At 47.4% G+C, this 22,500-nt stretch overlaps 1 protein-coding gene across 1 annotated transcript in view; it reads left to right on the forward strand.

Annotated features, from left to right (window-relative positions):
- The window catches only part of LOC310774679 (kelch-like protein 5), a 79,762-nt gene that overhangs the window by 44,840 nt on the left and 12,422 nt on the right, over positions 1 to 22,500 (forward strand). Inside the window, exons 3-6 of the mRNA XM_083634792.1 lie at positions 3,313 to 3,449; positions 4,403 to 4,599; positions 14,276 to 14,488; positions 21,707 to 21,893. Coding sequence (XP_083490918.1) covers positions 3,313 to 3,449; positions 4,403 to 4,599; positions 14,276 to 14,488; positions 21,707 to 21,893 — 734 coding nt within the window. The remainder of the gene's footprint in view (positions 1 to 3,312; positions 3,450 to 4,402; positions 4,600 to 14,275; positions 14,489 to 21,706; positions 21,894 to 22,500) is intronic.

Here is a 22,500-nt window from a genome sequence, read left to right on the forward strand (position 1 = left end):
AAGTACAAAAAGCCATTTTATTAAAACAATTTCAATTAGTTTGCTTGTCAAGTGGAGCTGTAATGTGAGTTTGATCCTGAGCGCTCTCCTCATGGGCGGCCATATTTATATCATTCACTTTAAAAACAACACTGTACCATGTGATGTGGAAAACAATGTGTCACTGTCATTCTGTCCTCCTGCAGACGCTGCCGCCTCGTCTCCAAGGACACCTTCAACTGCGAGGACTGAAAAATACTAGACATAAAATATGAAACGATGATCTGAGCAGCCTCCTTAAATATCATTTTGTCCTCGTTACTTCTTAATCCCTTGATGCTGATGCGCGCGCTGGTGTGTTTTTAACGTCAAAGGATGACGGTAATAGATTGTTGCGCTGGAGAATTAATTAACACAGTCTTTAAACAAGTGACTGTAAGCTTCTCTGTCCTTCAACTGTCTTGTTCTCCTCCCCTCCTCTCTCTCTCTCTCTCTCTCCCTCTCTCTCTCCCTCTCTCTCCCTCTCTCTCCCACTCTCTCTCTCTCTCTCTCTCCCACTCTCTCAGCTCTAAATCTTTCATTGACCTTACATTAAGCTGTTTCGTTCACTCTCACATAGAGATGCAGCGGTATGATTTTTTGACGGTATGATAACCTTGGAGAAAATTACCACGGTTTCACGGTATCACGGTATCGCGGACCTTTATGTATTCTTGTCAAATATGGCACAAAAAAAACATTTTTTTTTTACCATGAACAAAATGATAGTTGAATGGGGACCATGATGACAAAAATATATTTGGCAATGAAGTATGCCACAGCATAATTTAATTATTTGGCATGTTTGGATTTGGGTGCATAGGCAAATGCATGTTGAATTGTTGGCTGGTCTCTGCAGCTGTTGATGTGGATACCCCTCCGCTGGTGCCAGTACTACTGCTAGCCTAAAAAAAGAAAAAATACATGTTAATGTAACCTACATCTGTAATGACAGTTAACTGTTGCGAATGTGTGTGTGCTTGGATATATAACAGTACTATTCTTACTTATCATAAATGACGATTTATTTAATCTAATTTTATGTAAAACTAAAACACATAATATCAAATAGATGCTAATCTTTTGTAAAAATCGGATGGACACTGACTGCACTGGACACAAATGATTGTTTCACGTTGATGGCGCACACCCCCACTCACACACACCCCTCTCACACATTAGCCTCTGCCCCTGTGCTGAGCGCTTGTCTTCTTTTCCCCTTCTCTCTCACACACACACACACACACTGTTTGTGCCTCAATTCACTGGCAGGTTGGAGGAGTCTTAGTTTCTACATTATTGAACGTTACTTCTCTTCAGTTCAATATGTTTTTGATAACGAGGCGCTGGCCAGCCTGGCCTACACAAGACGTGATCACTCAGTCAAGAAGTAACGTTACGTTAACGTTAGTCAGCTGATGCTAATTAGCCATGTTAACGATAGCCTATGATTAGTCATGAGTGTTTATCTTACGTTAATGTTAGCTACTCCTCAAACCTGCCGGTGGAAATGGTTTAGCGTTATGTCCGATGTGATGTATGATGAAGCAAGACAACGTTAAGTACCTTGAATTTTGCAAATGAGGACGGCTGGTGTTGATGGGCTATCATGTTTGAGGTAGGCTATTGCCTCCTAGTGCAGCCACTCTTCGCCTGCATGTCTTGCATGTTGGCTGTCCTTCCTCCTGTAAGCCCTGGCCATCCGTTTTTCTGATAACCAAAATAGTCCCACACTACCGATTTTGTCCTTTTTTGACTGGGGAAAAAGTTCGGGGGGTTCTTCACCTCTCTGGCAGCCATTGTCACGCGGCACGCCACTCAAAACAATGATGACTCCTTGATGATGATAGCTGCGGTCTGCCAGCTACTGATTGCTCTACACACACATGCAGCAGGGGGGAGGGGCCGCGTAACTGCACTCTGTCTCTGCAAGGGACCTGGGCACTTTCTCTCAGGGAAACAGCTGATACCGTGGAGAAGGTATGACGGCAAAATTTAGTGGTTTTGATACCGTGGCTTTTTCAAACCGCGGTATACCTTCAAACCGGAAACCGCTGCATCCCTACTCTCACATGCAGACCCTCTCTCCCTCCCTATGCTCTCTATCTCCCTCTCTCTGCCGCTCATTCATCAGCTCAGCTACTCTGATAGGCACATGCAAATTGCAAAATGCCAAATCTCTCCTCCCACAATAGTCGAGTAGTATGATAGATTGGAGGGAAATCCTTTTTTGAGGAGGTGTGCGTGTGCGTGTGCGTGTGTGTGTGTGTGTGTGTGTGTGTGTGTGTGTGTGTGTGTGTGTGTGTGTGTGTGTGTGTGTGTGCGCGTGTGTGTGTGGTTTGGTAAGAAATCCTCACTGTCGGGGCGTGAGGATTGCTTACCTTGGCAGAACAAAGCCTTCTCTCTAGTTCTAATAAGCTCCTTTGTCTCTATTAACTCTTTGTCTCCACTCCTCCTCCGCGTTCTCTCTCTCCACTCCTCCTCCGCTCTCTCTCTCCGTCATCGTCTCGCCCTCCCTCTGGTTTGCACTCTCTCTCCTCCACCTCCTCGTCTGCGTCTCTCTGCCATTTGTTTTTGGCCTGTGTTTGTGGATGAGTCAGTCCGAGGCGCCGTTACCTGCTGATGTTGAACAAATTCCAGTCGGCCTAGAAAATGATTGGAAAGTCGCACACTGACTCTCTCTCTCCGGCCCCGTCTCTCAACTCTCTGCTCTCCGCTCCCTGCACCCTCTCTTACTGCTCAGGTTCTGCCTCTTTGTGTGTTGTTGGCATTCCTGTTGTCGTTTCGGTGCTTCACGAAGCCGTAGTGCGTCTATCCCTGTAGCCAGTTCCTCTTTGCCAAGTAATTTTGACTGTATTTTAGGGATCCATTGGCAATTTGGCACCTTTGGTACATTGTATTGGTTTGATGAGCAAAATAACAGCAATGTTAATATTGGTAATCGGTATATCGGACACGATTTTCATATTGAGACAGGAAACAATGTGGTAAATGTTTTGGAAAGAAAGAAAGAAAGAAAGAAAGAAAGAAAGAAAGAAAGAAAGAAAGAAAGAAAGAAAGAAAGAAAGAAAGACATTACTTTTTCAAATTCACAGTGTTTACAGTGTGTTTTTCAGTATGTCTTTTTTTTTGATGATCATAGAAATTTGTTTTTATGACATCATATCTCTGATTTTGTTCCATCTCTTTTCTCTTTCAGTCCACACTTATGTTGTCAACGGTGCTCCATCCATCCATCCATCCATCCCTCACAGCTGCCCATCCTAATGGCCGACATTCTCTCTCTCCCCTCAGACTGGTCCTCTCCTCCGCCTCAGACTACTTTGCAGCCATGTTCACCAGTGATGTGCTGGAGGCCAAGCAGGAGGAAGTGAAGATGGAGGAAGTTGACCCTGATGCACTGTGGGTCCTGGTGCAGTACGCATACACAGGTACACGCGCACGCACGCACGCACTTACGCACGCACGCATGCACACACACACGCACGCACACACACTCAATATAAATAGCATAACACGGGTGGCCAATTATTTTTCCTGGGGGGGCCACATGAGAAACCCAGATTGTCACCGGGAGCCAAGAAAATGTTGTCATGCCGCAACCTCTAATTTGACCACTAGATTAAAGTATAGAAAACATACTGTTCACTTATTCTTCCACATTTATTATGTTGAAAATCACTCCAAACAGCCAATTTAGGTCATCTCATTTGATGTTTTAGCTTCATAAGTAAAATGGTGTCGTTTGTCTTGGACCTCCCGGGCCAGGCAGAACCATCAGGAGGGCTGCTTCTGGCCCCCGGGCCACGTAATGCCCAGGTCTGCACTGTATAAGGTCAAACAGCACAGCTGGCCATGTTGTAAATGCAGTACACCCCGGTAGTGCATTTGATCTGATCTGATCTGATCTGATCTCCTCTCCTCTCCTCTCCTCTCCTCTCCTCTCCTCTCCTCTCCTCTCCTCTCCTCTCCTCTCCTCTCCTCTCCTCTCCTTCAAATTGTCAATGTAGTATGTATTAAAGGGTTTCGATTGATGGTGGTCAACCCAGTATTGAGGTGAACCCACACATTTGGATGTATATTGCCAATAGTAATTGTAGATGAACTGGAGAGTAAGCAGCTGTATTCTAACAGTGTACACACACACTGCTATGAGCCTGGCTGCACACAGCATTGCACCAGTATTTTGTGGGTGGCCACGACGGTGAGTCTCAAAACACTGGGAAGCCGTGAATATCTGTGATCACCTTCTAGTCTGTTTAGGTTTTGGAATTTGCCGTGTGTATACACACAGCATCAGATCTCTCACGGACACACGTTTCGACTCACAGCCCTTATGCGCCATCTTGTCCTCCTTCTCCTGCATCCCCTCTCTCTCCTCCAGGCCGTCTGGAGTTGAAGGAGGACACCATCGAGTCGCTGCTGTCGGCCTCCTGTCTGTTGCAGCTGTCCTCGGTGGTCCAGGCCTGCTGTGCCTTCCTCATGAAGCAGCTCCACCCCTCCAACTGTCTGGGCATCCGCTCCTACGCCGACGCCCAGGGCTGCAGCCAGCTGCACAGGGCCGCTCACGCCTACACCATGGTGCGTACACAGCTGCCTCCTCTCACAGGGCCGCTCACGCCTACACCATGGTGCGTACACAGCTGCCTCCTCTCACAGGGCCGCTCACGCCTACACCATGGTGCGTACATGTACACAGCTGCCTCCTCTCACAGGGCCGCTCACGCCTACACCATGGTGCGTACATGTACACAGCTGCCTCCTCTCACAGGGCCGCTCACGCCTACACCATGGTGCGTACATGTACACAGCTGCCTCCTCTGACAGGGCCGCTCACGCCTACACCATGGTGCGTACACAGCTGCCTCCTCTCACAGGGCCGCTCACGCCTACACCATGGTGCGTACATGTACACAGCTGCCTCCTCTCACAGGGCCGCTCACGCCTACACCATGGTGCGTACACAGCTGCCTCCTCTGACAGGGCCGCTCACGCCTACACCATGGTGCGTACATGTACACAGCTGCCTCCTCTCACAGGGCCGCGCACGCCTACACCATGGTGTGTACACGTACACAGCTGCCTCCTCTCACAGGGCCGCTCACGCCTACACCATGGTGCGTACATGTACACAGCTGCCTCCTCTGACAGGGCCGCGCACGCCTACACCATGGTGCGTACATGTACACAGCTGCCTCCTCTCACAGGGCCGCTCACGCCTACACCATGGTGCGTACATGTACACAGCTGCCTCCTCTCACAGGGCCGCTCACGCCTACACCATGGTGCGTACACAGCTGCCTCCTCTCACAGGGCCGCTCACGCCTACACCATGGTGCGTACATGTACACAGCTGCCTCCTCTGACAGGGTCGCTCACGCCTACACCATGGTGCGTACATGTACACAGCTGCCTCCTCTCACAGGGCCGCTCACGCCTACACCATGGTGCGTACATGTACACAGCTGCCTCCTCTCACAGGGCCGCTCACGCCTACACCATGGTGCGTACATGTACACAGCTGCCTCCTCTCACAGGGCCGCTCACGCCTACACCATGGTGCGTACATGTACACAGCTGCCTCCTCTCACAGGGCCGCGCACGCCTACACCATGGTGTGTACACGTACACAGCTGCCTCCTCTCACAGGGCCGCTCACGCCTACACCATGGTGCGTACATGTACACAGCTGCCTCCTCTCACAGGGCCGCTCACGCCTACACCATGGTGCGTACACGTACACAGCTGCCTCCTCTCACAGGGCCGCTCACGCCTACACCATGGTGCGTACATGTACACAGCTGCCTCCTCTCACAGGGCCGCGCACGCCTACACCATGGTGCGTACATGTACACAGCTGCCTCCTCTCACAGGGCCGCGCACGCCTACACCATGGTGCGTACATGTACACAGCTGCCTCCTCTCACAGGGCCGCGCACGCCTACACCATGGTGCGTACATGTACACAGCTGCCTCCTCTGACAGGGCCGCTCACGCCTACACCATGGTGCGTACATGTACACAGCTGCCTCCTCTCACAGGGCCGCTCACGCCTACACCATGGTGCGTACATGTACACAGCTGCCTCCTCTCACAGGGCCGCTCACGCCTACACGTGGGGCCCTATCGTGGCAAAAGCAGTCATTTAACACTTGCGCCGGGCGCAGTGCAAATGAATGGGCGTTCCCAAGTCATCTGCTATTCTCCGTGCCCCACGAAATTTCGTCTGCCCGCGGCGCAAACGGGATGTGGGCGGTCTTAACCACCTGAGTTATTCACAGGTGTTGCCTGGCAATGCCTGGGCATTACATCAATCAAACCAATCAGATTCCTGTCTCGCGTTCCCTTTAACACAGTTTGCGTGATGCATGCTGTAATTCCCTCCGTGCGTAATTTGGACATCTCACAACAACCATATACCCGTTAAAAACATCTGTGATTTGATGCAATTCTGGTTCTTTTGTTGACTGCAAAATAGAAACGTGTTTGCAACAGGGAAACAGGGACATTTGATTGACAATAATATTGCAAGTAGGCAGCATGTTTGTGGTTCTTTACACGTGATAAAGGTTTTTCAGTGAATAATAGTTGATAGCCTCACTGAATAATCTGCTGTTACCCAATTTTAGCAGCAGAATTTGATGTCCTGGCATTTGTATTTTAACGGGACATCGTGCATAATGACATATCCAAAAGGAGTTCCCCTTCTCCAGCGCAGCGTGGAGAATAATCATAATTAAAAAATATTTTTTGAGCTGCTTTTAGGTGCTCTTAAAATTGCGTGCACGCAAAGAATTTGACAAAACTGGATGGTATGGTGGCCAAAGTGCAAAATGACACTTGCGGGTGGCAAGCGATAGCATAAGACGCATGGAAGATAGTATAAGAGGCGCACAAACCGGTGCGTAAGCGATAGCGCCTGTACGACGATAGGGCCCATGGTGTGTACACAGCTGCCTCCTCTGTGCTCCTTCAGGGCCGCCACAACAAGATTAGTGCCACTGCTGCAGAAAAGATGAATTTTAGACCCAGTATGATTTAGTATGATTTTACACCTGGTAACAAACACCAAATACAAAGGAGTAGAATTATCGGGATGATTTATAGAACATTTTTCAACAATAAAATGCGCAGAAAAGAATTGTTTGAATTAGAATTGTGCTGCCTGCAACCCCACAACACAGAGAGATGTACTAAAAATGCACCCTATATATCTTTTTGGTTTAGCATTGTATACTTATTCACACACACACACACACACACACACACACACACACACACACACACACACACACACACACACACAGACACACACACACACACACACACACACACACACACACACACACACACCAATGGATTAAAATCATGCGAAGGCACACTGTGTCCCTCATTAATTTGTTAATTGATTTTGGACCTATTCACCTTATGTAGCCCCGCCCACTTGACCCATTGTGTCACCACGTCTGTTCAAAACACCGGCTGTTTTACCTGCTCAAACTAGTCTGACTCACCTGGTCAAACCTGGTTTGACTCACATTATGAGTCAGACTAGGTTTATGAGTTTCAGGAAGTGTAAACACAACCATAATTTCCTATTGTGTTTACACTTCCTTTTTCCCGTTTGTCACTCAAGCCAGACAGACTGTCTTCTACATAAGGTGAATAAGGTATATATTTTGTCTCAACATACCTGTACTACTTGGACCTGCAGAGAATATTGATTCCCCAGTCAGCTGTCAATTGAAAAGGCAAGCTCTGTTGCTAGCCTCTTGCTGCTAACAAGCAGTCTAAACTGGGTTTGTCAAAGTATCTAAAAAAAAAAAGCCAGCCTGTGGAAAACAACATGTGACTAATCAACATATTACTGTAATCCACCTGGAAAGCAGCAGCACCACACTGTTCCCACTCAGTAGATAGTCTTCTACCAAACTACCTGGCTGGGGTACGGTGGCGCAGTCGGTAGCGCTGTCGCCTCACAGCTAGAAGGTCCTGAGTTCGATTCTCGCCTGGGACGCTGTGGGCGCTGGAGTTGTGACCCCCCCATATCTTCAGTGCCCACTGCCCAGGTGGGCTCTCTCGTCTTTCTGTGTGGAGTTTGCATGTTCTCCCTGTACCCCCCAGGGGGTTCCTCCGTACATAACCCCCACCAAAAACATGCAGAAGATCGTCATCCAACCAGTGATGACAACATCTGGAATTGGTCCAATGATGGTCCAATGATGGAAAGAAAGGAAAGAAAAAGCGACCACTGCTCCTGGCCTGCCCCCTGGAGGAAAGGACAAGCCTGGATGGGTCAAATGCAGAGGACATATTTCACCGGCCACCGTCACCATGAGTGTGTGTTGTGGCCGCATGCATGTGTTGTAGTGTGTTCGTGTGACAATAAAGACGGGCTTCCTTCTGAAATCGTGTTTTTAATCGTGTCGGGCTTCCGTCTGAAATCGTGGCTCCATGTGCAACTGTTTACAATCTGACCTGACTGTCCACAAAACTCGATCTTCCTGCCAGTAACACACTCTCACCCCACAGCACTCTGTGTGCTGCAGAGTAACACACTCTCACCCCACAGCACTCTGTGTGCTGCAGAGTAACACACTCTCACCCCACAGCACTCTGTGCTGCAGCAGAGTAACACACTCTCACCCCACAGCACTCTGTGCTGCAGCAGAGTAACACACTCTCACCCCACAGCACTCTGTGTGCTGCTGCAGAGTAACACACTCTCACCCCACAGCACTCTGTGCTGCTGCTGCAGAGTAACACACTCTCACCCCACAGCACTCTGTGTGCTGCTGCAGAGTAACACACTCTCACCCCACAGCACTCTGTGTGCTGCAGAGTAACACACTCTCACCCCACAGCACTCTGTGTGCTGCAGCAGAGTAACACACTCTCACCCCACAGCACTCTGTGTGCTGCAGCAGAGTAACACACTCTCACCCCACAGCACTCTGTGTGCTGCAGCAGAATAACACACTCTCACCCCACAGCAGTCTGTGTGCTGCAGAGTAACACACTCTCACCCCACAGCACTCTGTGTGCTGCTGCAGAGTAACACACTCTCACCCCACAGCACTCTGTGCTGCAGAGTAACACACTCTCACCCCACAGCACTCTGTGTGCTGCAGCAGAGTAACACACTCTCACCCCACAGCACTCTGTGCTGCTGCAGAGTAACACACTCTCACCCCACAGCACTCTGTGTGCTGCAGAGTAACACACTCTCACCCCACAGCACTCTGTGCTGCTGCAGCAGAGTAACACACTCTCACCCCACAGCACTCTGTGTGCTGCAGCAGAGTAACACACTCTCACCCCACAGCACTCTGTGCTGCAGCAGAGTAACACACTCTCACCCCACAACACTCTGTGCTGCAGCAGAGTAACACACTCTCACCCCACAGCACTCTGTGCTGCAGCAGAGTAACACCCTCTCACCCCACAGCACTCTGTGCTGCTGCAGAGTAACACACTCTCACCCCACAGCACTCTGTGTGCTGCAGAGTAACACACTCTCACCCCACAGCACTCTGTGCTGCTGCAGAGTAAAGGTGCTCTTATACTCGAGCAAGCTCCGTGGGGGTGGAGCTCCGCGAGTCTCCGGGAGTCAGCATCGCGCTGGGGCAGATGCTATTATACTCAGAAAGTGATCAGCATGTATTGTAATAGTGAGAACAGCCCGTGAAAAGTCGCAATGAAACGCTATTATGTGCAGTACTGAGTGCGCTTTCACTCTCAAACGACCGCACATCAGCACATGAAGGAATCACCAAACTTGTTTTTACTGAAAGCCGTTTTACTTCTCAGCCCTGATTGCCTACTCTGTGCTGCTTTTAATCTCTCTCAATAATGCTCTCAACACAACCCATTTACTTGGTGAAATGACAAAAAACGAACAGTTGCAAATCAAAGTTTATAGCCTACCACATGGGTCAAGGAATGTGGCGAAAACACAGCTCAGTGTTCAGGGCTCAGTGGCTTGAAAGCGGCCATGTTTGGAGAGAAGCCGTGCGTTGCTCGCGCTGTGAGAAAAAAAATCAGGCACACGGCGAGCGCCCGACGGAGGTAGCGAATAACCACGCCCAACAAATTTACGTCATTTGACGCGCCCGGCCCTCGCTCCACCCCCGCGCCCTTCACGGCAGGGTGAGCATAATACCACCTTAACACACTATCACCCCACAGCACTCTGTGCTGCAGCAGAGAAAAATGCTCCCGTGATTTCCTGATTGCGTGTGCGTAGTGTGTGCATAATTGCGGAACTATGTCATTAAATCTGAGCTCATGTAAAATGTATACTTTTTACTTTGCAACGTTACTGTCTACTCCCAACTCCCCTGTGCAGCCTACAGATGGCTTTTTCAAAGATATGTAGACAACCCATTTACACTCATTGTTAGCAGCAAGAGGCGTAGAGCTTGCTGTTTCAACCGACATCCGACACACAAGCCATTATTACCGCTATCTGCAGATGTAGGTCCAAAATCCATTAACCCATTGATACCTGATGCAGCATTTGTGTGTGTATCCCTTTAAGACCGCGAACCGCGTTAACGCGGTTCACGGTCTTAAAGGGATACGCACACAAATGAGGTATATACACAGAAATGCTGCATCAGGTATCAATGGGTTAACTTATCCAGGAGGACTTTGCCACTTTTCCACCAGCTTTGTATCATTATAATGTCGGTAGTATTATGCAGATGAACAGTGTTTACCTTCTCTCCATGTTTCCTGCACAGAGAAATCCCCGTTCCTCTGCCTGCAGAAACCCCGCCCCCACCAGCTGGTATGAGTCATTAACACTGGTTAAGGCACTCAACGTGATACTCCATGGCTGTGCGCATACAGAAAAAATAAAAATAAACAATGTGTTGTTCTGAGACAGACGTGCCTGGAATGAACTGCAGAGCTCTCAGCGCAGTAAGCATGAAGGGAAGGTAAACACTGTTCATCTGCATACACTACCAACACACTGATACAAAACAGGCCCTCCTCTTTGCATCTCTCAGGCTGTCTTTACCTCTACCTTTTCCCATTCCAGTCATGCCTCTCTCCTTCTATAAGGCATTAGGGGGCACGGTGGCACAGTGGTAGTGCTGTCGCCTCACAGCTAGAATGTCCTGGGTTCGATTCCCACCTGGGACGCTGTGGGTGTGTGTCCCCCACCATGTCCTCAGTGCCCATGCCCAGGTCGGGCATGGGCATTTTATCTCGTCAAAAGGGCCTTTCTGTGTGGAGTTTGTATGTTCTCCCTGTGCTCCCCTGGGGTTCCTCCATACAACATTGATATGGACCCCCCCCCACCCCCCAAAAACATGCAGAGGATCGTCATCTGACCAGTGATGACAACATTTGAAGTTGGTCCCCGGGCGCTGTACACAAGAAAGCTGCCCACTGCTCCTGGCCTGCCCCCTGGAGGAAGGACAAGAAAGCTGCCCACTGCACCTGGCCTGCCCCCTGGAGGAAGGACAAGCCTGGATGGGATAAATGCAGAGACTGTGTTTCACCGGCCACACTCAGCATGAGTGTGTGTGTGGCTAGCCGCATGCGTGTGTTGGTGTGTTCATGTGACAAATAAAGACGGGTTTGTCCGTCCAGTTCTTCTTCATTACCCAGTCAGTCTCCCTCTATTAGGCATTACCCAGTCAGTCTCCCTCTATTAGGCATTACCCAGTCAGTCTCCCTCTATTAGGCATTACCCAGTCAGTCTGCCTCTATAAGTGGCCGTTCACACCATAAGCCGAAGCCACGCCAAAGCCACACCAAAGCTACGCTGAAGCCACACAGGCATGTTCACACCAGCCGCACGCAGCGCTGAAGCCGTGCTGAAGCGATCGTTCAGGATTCAGTCCTATTTTCCAGGTCGTGACGCATGAAGCTTGAAGCTGCCAGGCATGAATTCAATGGGAGTTGTGGGCGGGTTCAAGGCGTGCCGAGGAGGTGGTAAGAGGAAAAGAGAAGGCTTCTTGTGTGAACTGTTAAGCGTCAGCCTGCCTCAAGCTTCAGTTCTGCCTATTGTGTGAACGTGGCTTAAGGCATTACCCAGTCAGTCTCCCTCTATAAGGCATTATTACCCAGTCAGTCTCCCTCTATAAGACATTATTATCCAGTCAGTCTCCCTCTATAAGACATTATTACTCAGTCAGTCTCCCTCTATAAGACATTATTACCCAGTCAGTCTCCCTCTATAAGTCATTATTACTCAGTCAGTCTCCCTCTATAAGACATTATTATCCAGTCAGTCTCCCTCTATAAAGCATTATTACCCAGTCAGTCTCCCTCTATAAGACATTATTACCCAGTCAGTCTCCCTCTATAAGTCATTATTACCCAGTCAGTCTCCCTCTATAAGACATTATTACCCAGTCAGTCTCCCTCTATAAGTCATTATTACTCAGTCAGTCTCCCTCTATAAGACATTATTATCCAGTCAGTCTCCCTCTATAAGGCATTATTACCCAGTCAGTCTCCCTCTATAAGACATTATTACCCAGTCAGTCTCCCTCTATAAGTCATTATTACTCAGTCAGTCTCCCTCTATAAGACATTATTACCCAGTCAGTCTCCCTCTATAAGTCATTATTACCCAGTCAGTCTCCCTCTATAAGACATTATTATCCAGTCAGTCTCCCTCTATAAGACATTATTACCCAGTCAGTCTCCCTCTATAAGTCATTATTACTCAGTCAGTCTCCCTCTATAAGACATTATTACTCAGTCAGTCTCCCTCTATAAGACATTATTACCCAGTCAGTCTCCCTCTATAAGACATTATTACCCAGTCAGTCTCCCTCTATAAGTCATTATTACTCAGTCAGTCTCCCTCTATAAGACATTATTACTCAGTCAGTCTCCCTCTATAAGACATTATTACCCAGTCAGTCTCCCTCTATAAGTCATTATTACTCAGTCAGTCTCCCTCTATAAGACATTATTACTCAGTCAGTCTCCCTCTATAAGGCATTATTACCCAGTCAGTCTCCCTCTATAAGTCATTATTACTCAGTCAGTCTCCCTCTATAAGACATTATTACTCAGTCAGTCTCCCTCTATAAGACATTATTACCCAGTCAGTCTCCCTCTATAAGACATTATTACCCAGTCAGTCTCCCTCTATAAGGCATTATTATCCAGTCAGTCTCCCTCTATAAGTCATTATTACTCAGTCAGTCTCCCTCTATAAGTCATTATTACTCAGTCAGTCTCCCTCTATAAGGCATTATTACCCAGTCAGTCTCCCTCTATAAGACATTATTACCCAGTCAGTCTCCCTCTATAAGACATTATTACCCAGTCAGTCTCCCTCTATAAGACATTATTACCCAGTCAGTCTCCCTCTATAAGGCATTATTACCCAGTCAGTCTCCCTTTATAAGGCATTATTACCCAGTCAGAGTTTGGTCATGTTTCTGCCTTGATGTTATCCTTGGACAACACATTTGTTTCCCATTCACAACACACCTCACACACCATTATCACGACAATGGCTGTTCCCGCACAGGGTTGCTATGGTGACTGTGAAATAGCTGCTTCATCCACTCCATTCTTCTTCTCTTGTTCTCTCTTCTCCCGCCCTGTCCCTTGTTTCACACCCCCCCCTCTCTCTCTCTCTCTCTCTCTCTCTCTCTCTCTTTCTCTCTCTCTCTTTCTCTCTTTCTCTCTCTCTCTAAGTGGATTATTATTAAACTGTAATTGTGGGTAATTATGTGGTAGAGGTGGCTTTATCTGGGTGTGACTGGCTGCTGTGTCTGTAATTCACTTACACGTGCACACACACACACACACACGCACACACACACACGCGCGCACACACACACACACGCACGCACACACACAGCTCACAGGATTAGTGCAAATGATGTGTAAAGCTATGCAATAGACTGACTTGCTAGAGATTTACCACTCTTCTTCTATTTGATTTGTGCCCAATTGCTCTCTCGCGCGCTCGCTCTCTACTTTCCACAAATCTACTCTACCTCTCTCCTCTTTTACCCTGACAATTTCCCATCCATCTCTCTTACTCTCACGATTAGAGTAAGAGAGATGCATGGGAAATTGTGGCACGCAACTCAGGAGCCACATTGACAACAACAATTTTTTTTATTTTTTTATTTTATTTTATTTTTATTTTAAGTAGGGCTTAAAGAGCCACAACTACCCATAAAGGAGCCGCATGTGGCTCTCGAAGCCTCGGGTTTGTGTATCACTGGACCTCTCTCATCCCTTAATTTCTCTCTCCTCTCCTTACCAGGAACACTTCCTGGAGGTGGTCGGAGGCCAGGAGTTCCTGCTGCTCCCGATGGAGGAGATGGAGAGGCTGCTGACCTCTGACGACGTCAACGTTCCCGACGAGGAGACGGTGGTGAGCGCGCTGCTAACCTGGGTCGGCCACGACAACCACGCCCGGCAACCCCATTTACCCTCACTGCTGGCACACATCCGGCTGCCTCTGCTGCAGCCACAGGTGAGAACAGCCGGGGGGGGTCTCTGTCTGGAGCAAAACCATCATGTCGTCATTTTGTATTCAAATGCAATCAACTCCTTTGGGTGGGGTCTATTTCTGTGAATGGCTACGGCTCAAGCCCATGGGGGCAAAGCGAGCCTTCTTTTTTCACGACCGATCAAATCACCTGTTTAAAAGCCGTGCACTCTGTGCCACAGCACTCTGACAATTTGGTGATGGAAGAGAGGAGCCCGGAGCGGTTCCACCACAAGAGGGGGTCCCCAAGGGGGAAACTGATGTCCTGATGTCCTTGTGGAGGAAGTGCAGAACTGCCACAAGCCAAAATGCGCCACCTTGAATAAGCTGCTGAGGGCAGGTGATGTTAATACGAGGGATCAGCCGAGCAGCATTTTGGTGAACAAACCGCGTCACTGGGTGGCAACGGCAATGGAACCCTATGGAGACCAAGTGGTCGCGAGGCTCGAGTGTCTGACTCTAGCCAGTTCACTCTGTTTACATTTTAAAAACTCAGCGACAGTTCACACAACTTTTAACACGACATGCATATATTATACATTAAACTCTTGAGCTACTTCTGCTCTCACTCAGAATGTCAAAATATATGTCATGTGTAGTTTTTGAGATATTAACGTTTGTTTGGCACAACTCATACTATTAACAGCCGCGGGGTGGCAAGTGACGTCACGCTGATTCGTCCTATAGAACTCGGGATCAAATAAGGTTTGCTTAACACGTGTTGCTGGCTTCATGATATTAGGCCAAGAGCCAAGCAGAAGTTGGTGGTGGACTGCAGGGACAGTTTGTCAAAGCCTTCATAATAATCTTTTGTTATTCTTCATTTCTCTTACATTGTAGGAAGAGGTGAGATTCTGTGGAAATCTCCCTCCTGGTTTCTATGGCCAGGTTGGTCCACTGAGTCTATACATTATCGGTGGTTTTCATAGTTTCTCAGATATTTTGGTCTCTCTGAGATCTGGTTTGCTTGGAGAACTGCTAGTTTCACTCTTTTTGCGTTGCCGTTACTGTATTTTGTTTGGACCAAACGGATTGAGGGCTGTCCCAAAACTTTAATCTCGCTCTCGCTCCCACTCTCTCTCTCTCCCTGCATCGTCTCACTCTGTCTCTATATCTCTCTATCTCGCTCTCCTCTTAGGCAATCAGAGGGACTATAGGCATTACACTGACTGTAGATCACAGCCAGCCATTACACCGTCAGCTGTTTGTAGTGTGTGTGTCTTGGCTGGTATTGTTGACTGATAATATGATGCTTCACTGTTTATATGCTAGGCACAACCTCCGTTAATGCCTCGGGCTTTGGAGGCACGCACACACACACACACACACACACACACACACACACACACACACACACACACACACACTTTCATCTTTAATTAAGTGTGACATCTCTTTTAACTGCAGTTGAATAATATGTTGTCCTCGTCTTATAACTAATTCCCCCTCTCCTTATTGTTACAACATGGCTCAGGTTAGCAACAAAGTGGGATACCACACACAGAATCAAAAATGCAAAATTAACCAGACGCAACACATAAGGATGAGGTATGAATACAGTGTTCCCATATATAAAGGAATTTGTGGCGGGCCGCCACAAAAGAATTTGGACCGCCACAAAAAGATGTTGACCAAAAAAAAAATATATATTATTATTTTTTTACAGTGCACCTGAACGCAACATGCAAGATATCCGCTGAATAAGAGTGTCCAATAAATGTTCATGTCATTCTGCCCAATACTTCTGTTATAGCATTTCAGTCTGGAATATGGAATATCTTTCAATAATCTATGATTTAGCTGCTAAATTGTCAAATACCGCCATCTGCTCGCTACCCAGGCACTTATGTATGTACTTAACCTAACTAACTTAACCTAACTAACTATCCAGTGTGCACAACACTGTCAGCCTAAACTCCGGCTGACACCCCAAAAACCTACAATCCGCTACAGAAAAATGTATATTGTTTGTTTATTAACTGGCCCCTCGCCTTCTATCATTTCAGGAAAGTGGCAAAGCAGTTGAGTATCCCTGACCTATAGGGAGAAATTTAGTTTGTCATTGTAAACCCACAGCACAGTAATGATGACATGTTCTTCATAGATCTAGCCTTTTCATTTTGCTCTTAAGCTTTCTCAAAGTACACCAAATTCATGCATTTGACTTTAAAATGTTTAAAAAAATCTCGTGGGGGGGCATGCCCCCCGCACTCCCCTAGGGGGTCTGCGGTCCCCCACCACAAATACTCAAAATCCTGTGGGAAACACTGGAATATGTATATATATGTATATATGGGCATTGCATAGGGTTGGGCGATATGACTTCAAATCAATATCACAATATATATCATTTCAAACTTTGATCTCAGTTACGATTAATGAATGATTATTTATTTTATGCTTTTTTTACACTGCCCTTATTAGTTCTCTGACAAGATCTGTACTGTTACTGTTACTGTTACATACAGTATGCCAGGCCCTTACATACAGTATGCCAGGCCCTTACATACAGTATGCCAGGCCCTTACATACAGTATGCCAGGCCCTTACATACAGTATGCCAGGTCCTTACATACAGTATGCCAGGCCCTTACATACAGTATGCCAGGCCCGTACTCAGATATATGGCTTTGGGCCGGCCCAGCTGAAAGCACAAGCAGCCATAACATGTAATCGGCAGAGAAGACCGAGGGGGAAGACAGTGTAATAGAGACGGGCCGAGAGAGAGAGAGAGAGAGAGAGAGAGAGAGAGAGAGAGAGAGAGAGAGAGAGAGAGAGAGAGAGAGAGAGAGAGCAGAGGGTCGAGTCATCCTTAAACAATCGACGTGTGATCATTTCCCCTCCTTTGTCCTGACAAATGGATGAAGCATTCAGCAGCTCTCCAGCTGTAACATGCCAATAAGACCAGGGGCAAGCCTCAATGCAGACAACCAATCAATATCATCAACCAATTAGGCTGTCCTCTATCTAGGCCTCAATGTGCACTGCTCATCAAGACAAGGGCAATTCACCAGGTTAATGCCCTTCATCTGCATCCCCCTATCACCCTCTCTCTCTCTCTCTCTCTCTCTCTCTCTCTCTCTCTCTCTCTCTCTCTCTCTCTCTCTCTCTCTCTCTCTCACACACACACACACACACACCCTTACCGCCCTGTAAATCTGTTTGGTGCACTCGCCCTGATTTATGGTCCATAGATGCTCTTCTGGGATGACTCAGACTAGACCGACTCTGTGTGTGTGTGTGTGTGTGTGTGTGTGTGTGTGTGTGTGTGTGTGTTTGTGTGGGTTCGTTTGTGGGTCTGTGTGTGTGTGTGTGTGTGTCTGTGTGTGTGTGTGTGTGTGTGGAGAGGGAGTGGGGTTGGAGGGGTTGGGGGTGCGGGGAGGGGGCTCATAAAAAGTCAAGATGGAGAGGGTAGGCACTGGGCAGGATATATTGGAGAGGAAATGAGAGGAGTGGACAGAATGACAAATATAGCTGTGTGTGTGTGTGTGTGTGTGTGTGTGTGTGTGTGTGTGTGTGTGTGTGTGTGTGTGAGAAAGAGAGAGAGAGAGAGTGTGTGTGATAAGGGACAGAGCGCATGCCGTCTCTTCTGTCTGTGTGTGAGCTGGAACATGAAGGAGAGTCGAGCAGAGGAGGAGGTGGGACGCCTGCTGGATTCTGTCTTATCTCCCCCTCCACGTTCAAACCCTCACACCGTGCACCATACCATACACACACACACACACACACACACACACACACACACACACACACACACACACACACACACACACACACACACACACACACACATACTGTACACACACACACACACACACACACACACATACTGTACACACACACACACATACACACACACACACACACACACACACACACACACACACACACACACACACACACACACACACACACACACACACACACACACACACACACACAAAATGAATGCAAAGTAGGGGCTCAGCCTAATTTGTCCCCAGGCGATTGTATGCTGTGTAAGCGTAGGTTCAGCCTACTGCATTTAAGCTGCTTATCCGTTTACCATGCTTGCTTCATGCTCTCCACATCCGGCTGAGAAAGGCTTATATAGTCATATATAGTCTTATATATATAGTCTTATATAGTCAGTGGCATAATTGAAATAGAATAGATGAATGAAGAATAAACCCACTTTTTCTTCTTCTTCTCTGCCCCTGCTAACATTGATCATCTGGGCGGGGTCTTCTTCCCCCACACCTTCAAATCTCCTCTATCATACTTCACACCTAGCCTGGCATCCGGCCCCATATGAATTGCAGTTGTCAGCACTGTGCATACATACAGTACGGGTTCAGGACACATACTGTCCGGGATGCCTGATTGGCTGGTCGATGTAGGCGGCGGGACTGAATGCTGCATTCAAGTGGGCTCGTGTTTACCGTAAATACGACATAAATCCACTTGAACGGCCCCCCTCATGTGGTGTTTGTTCATGACTTGGTATGTGGAATCTTTCTGAAAGCTTCGAAGCTCACGACTTGTGACGTGTCTTGTGACATTTTCACAAAATGGTGGTTGATTGATTGATTGATTGACTTTATTAATGGATATAGAGACAACAACAAGATCCAAGGGATAGCATGTAAAAGTGTAAACACTTATTTCCAACATGGCCCCCGATGTTCTAAAAACAGGACGGACAATAACAGAAAACATATAGTCATCTAAAAATCTGTATCAAAAATCCCCATTACAAACATAAAATAGATTTAGACACCAATAAATATGGTACTTGAAAATAACCTATCCTAAAATCATCCATTATTAGTCACACTCAAAATTGCATTAGAAACTACATAAACACACTTAAAAAAATAAGACAATCATCACAGTAAAACACATTATACTCACAGGACCTGCCAAAAAATTAGGCCTACTAACCTACCCAGTCACTTTGCTCCAGAGATGAGCAAGGACCCGACCTCTAAAAACCCCTCTAGAGTCTGAGAGTTTGATGCCTAGTGGAAGGCTGTTCCACAGTAACGTCCCTGTGTAAAGAAAGGAGCTCCGAGCTACACCGTTCACTCGTGGCACTATACATGAGCGCACACTGGCCCTGGTCTCATGTCCATGCTAGGTATGAACCATGCCTATATGCGAACCCATGTAGTGTGGAGCAGTACCATTTACAATGTTAAACATGTGGTTGAGTTTCAACTGTTCGATCCTGTGGTGCACTGGCAGCAGGCCCACCTTCTTGAATTCGTGACTCCCTACATGAGTTCTAGGAGGTGGACATTGATGGAAAGTAAATATATTGACATTTTAGCTGTATAGAGCTTTTCATAGTCATTGTATAATATGTCTGAGGAACATGTTGATATTCTCAACAGTCTCATCTTGTTTCCTCTGTCATTATGCCTTTGCATTTCCTGCATTAACATAGCCACGCGCTAGCTAGTGGTAGCTACATTGTTAGCCTCAGTGGCTTCTAGTCAACTGCGCATGTTCACGACGACGTGACCACTTGAATGCCAAGTATATCGTGTACACAACTTCCGGTCCCGTATTCACGGTAAACACGAGGCAAATTGAAGTCAGCATAATCTAACGTTACCGATGACGCATTACAGAGCGCTGCAACAACACACCTGTATGTTAAATAGCTAGCTAACTGTTAGCTACGTTAGCTAAGCCCACTACTGCTGCTGTAACCACTTCACCGACACCGGGCTCAAAACGCCAGTGTGAGTGACCAAAGGTTTCGCTTGTTTCTTTGTTTTTTGTTTTTTTTGTTTTTCCTATCCTTCAGTTCTTTAAGTTCTTTGGCGCAGAATTGACCTTTATCAGAGCAGCCATTTTGTGTTTAAAAGGCAGGGTAAACACAGGTGCAACCAAAACATTAATGAGGGTTTCCAACTTCCGATACATTTAGGTGTTCCAGTGCTGGGGCCGGGCCCTCATTAATGTTTTGGTTACATCTGTTCCATCCCATAATGAAGGATTCATTGGGGCTGGTTACCAGGCTAACTTCACACTTTATACTTCATATCATACAACTGTGTGATTGATTCATACATCGCAGCCATTTCCAAATGTCCCCGCTGACTTAGTTCCAGCACACGCACACGTGCGCACATAGGCACAGCCTCAACTCTTCAAATAAATGATTCACCTTCTGCAACACACACACACACACACACACACACACACCAACACACACACACACACACACACACACACACACACCAACACGCACACACGCACACACACACGCACGCACGCACACACACACACACACACACACACACACACACACACCTATCTAAATGTAAATCACTGTATTTCTTGCCTTCAGGGAGAAACTTGTTTCTCACAGCCTCGCCTTTCCCACAGGAGACGTTTTCCTGTGGATATATTTCAAGAAACGGACTGATGGATTGAAGTGCTTCATGCTGCAACTGCAAGCCATCGCTGTGTGTGTGTGTGTGTGTGTGTGTGTGTGTGTGTGTGTGTGTGTGTGTGTGTGTGTGTGTGTGTGTGTGTGTCTGTGTGTGTGTGTGTTTTAGAGATGAGTTGAAAGGGTATTCGTCTAGAACAGTGGTTTTCAACCTTTTTCATATCAAGGAGGGATCCCTAATTTAGTCCACATTAGAGCCATGGACCCCTATTTAATCAATGAGATTTTGTCTCTCTGACCCGCCAAATCTGAGAATATTTTTTATTGTTCTGATTTACAATACAATGTCAATGCAATACAGTAAAACAGACTTTTTAACATTTCATCAATGTGCTCTGTGCTGGGGGGACCCCCTGGAACCCCCTCAAGGACTCCTGGTAGTCCCCGGACACCACGCTGAGAACCACTGGTCTAGAAAGCTGATGAGATGTTCAGGACAGATTAGCCATCTAGACTGTAGTGTGTCAGATGCTGTTTGTGTGTGTGTGTGTGTGTGTGTGTGTGTGTGTGTGTGTGTGTGTGTGTGTGTGTGTGTGTGTGTGTACATGCGTGCGCGTGTGAGTGGGAGCGCTAATGGCTGCTGGTCTGATCTAATCTCTCAATCAATGAGAGAACAGCTTTCCTTCGACCCTCAGACCTCCACACTCGCTGATAACGCTCAACCACACAGTCGCCCGCAAACCCAATACACGTGTGTGTGTGTGTGTGTGCGTGTGCGTGTGCGTGTGTGTGTGTGTGTGTGTGTGTGTGTGTGTGTGTAGTTCCTGGCAGACCTGGAATCTAACCCTCTGCTGCGGGACAGTGTGGAGTGCCAGCGGCTGCTGATGGAGGGGATGAAGTACCACCTGTTGCCCCAGCGCCGGCCCCAGCTGCAGAGCCCCCGCACCCGGCCCCGCAAGGCCACCGTAGGGGCGCTGTTCGCCGTGGGGGGCATGGACGCTACGAAAGGTAGCAGAGTCACACTCTCACACACGCACACACACACACACACACACACACACACGCACACACATCCGCACCTAATGGGAACTAAACAAACTAGAAATATAAACATAAACAGGACAAAAGACAAAGGTTGCGTTCCGATCGGCAGGTAGTTCCCCAGCGAAGTGGACTGCACAGGGTATTCAGCCATGTTAAGTAAGATTCCAAACTGCAGGGAGCAGAAACGTTCCATTCAAAGGGAACTGTGTAGGGAAGAACTGAACAATGGTTGTTCACTTTGCCCAGTTGACAAGCAAGATTTCGCATGAGTCATTGCGGTGTAGTGAAAATAAGGGGCTAAAAACCAATATTGGAGCTTATAAAAGGATTTTCATAAGCCTGTAAATGTTGTTGTTATAACACACACATCATCGTTGATGGTTAATTTACCTAAAAACAATGTTCAAATAATCTACGTACATAATAGAAAAATTATTCAATTAAATCTCCTGGATCAGGCATAAACCGCTCATGCTGAGTCTCAGCATTGACCCCGCAATGAATAAAATATAAGGAAGTAGCTTTCCAATTGCTTAAACGGCACCATGCAGGCTGATTTGCATATGACTTG

The sequence above is a fragment of the Poromitra crassiceps genome (genome assembly GCF_964638095.1).
Source record: "Poromitra crassiceps genome assembly, chromosome: 4".
NCBI classification, from domain to species: domain Eukaryota; kingdom Metazoa; phylum Chordata; class Actinopteri; order Beryciformes; family Melamphaidae; genus Poromitra; species Poromitra crassiceps.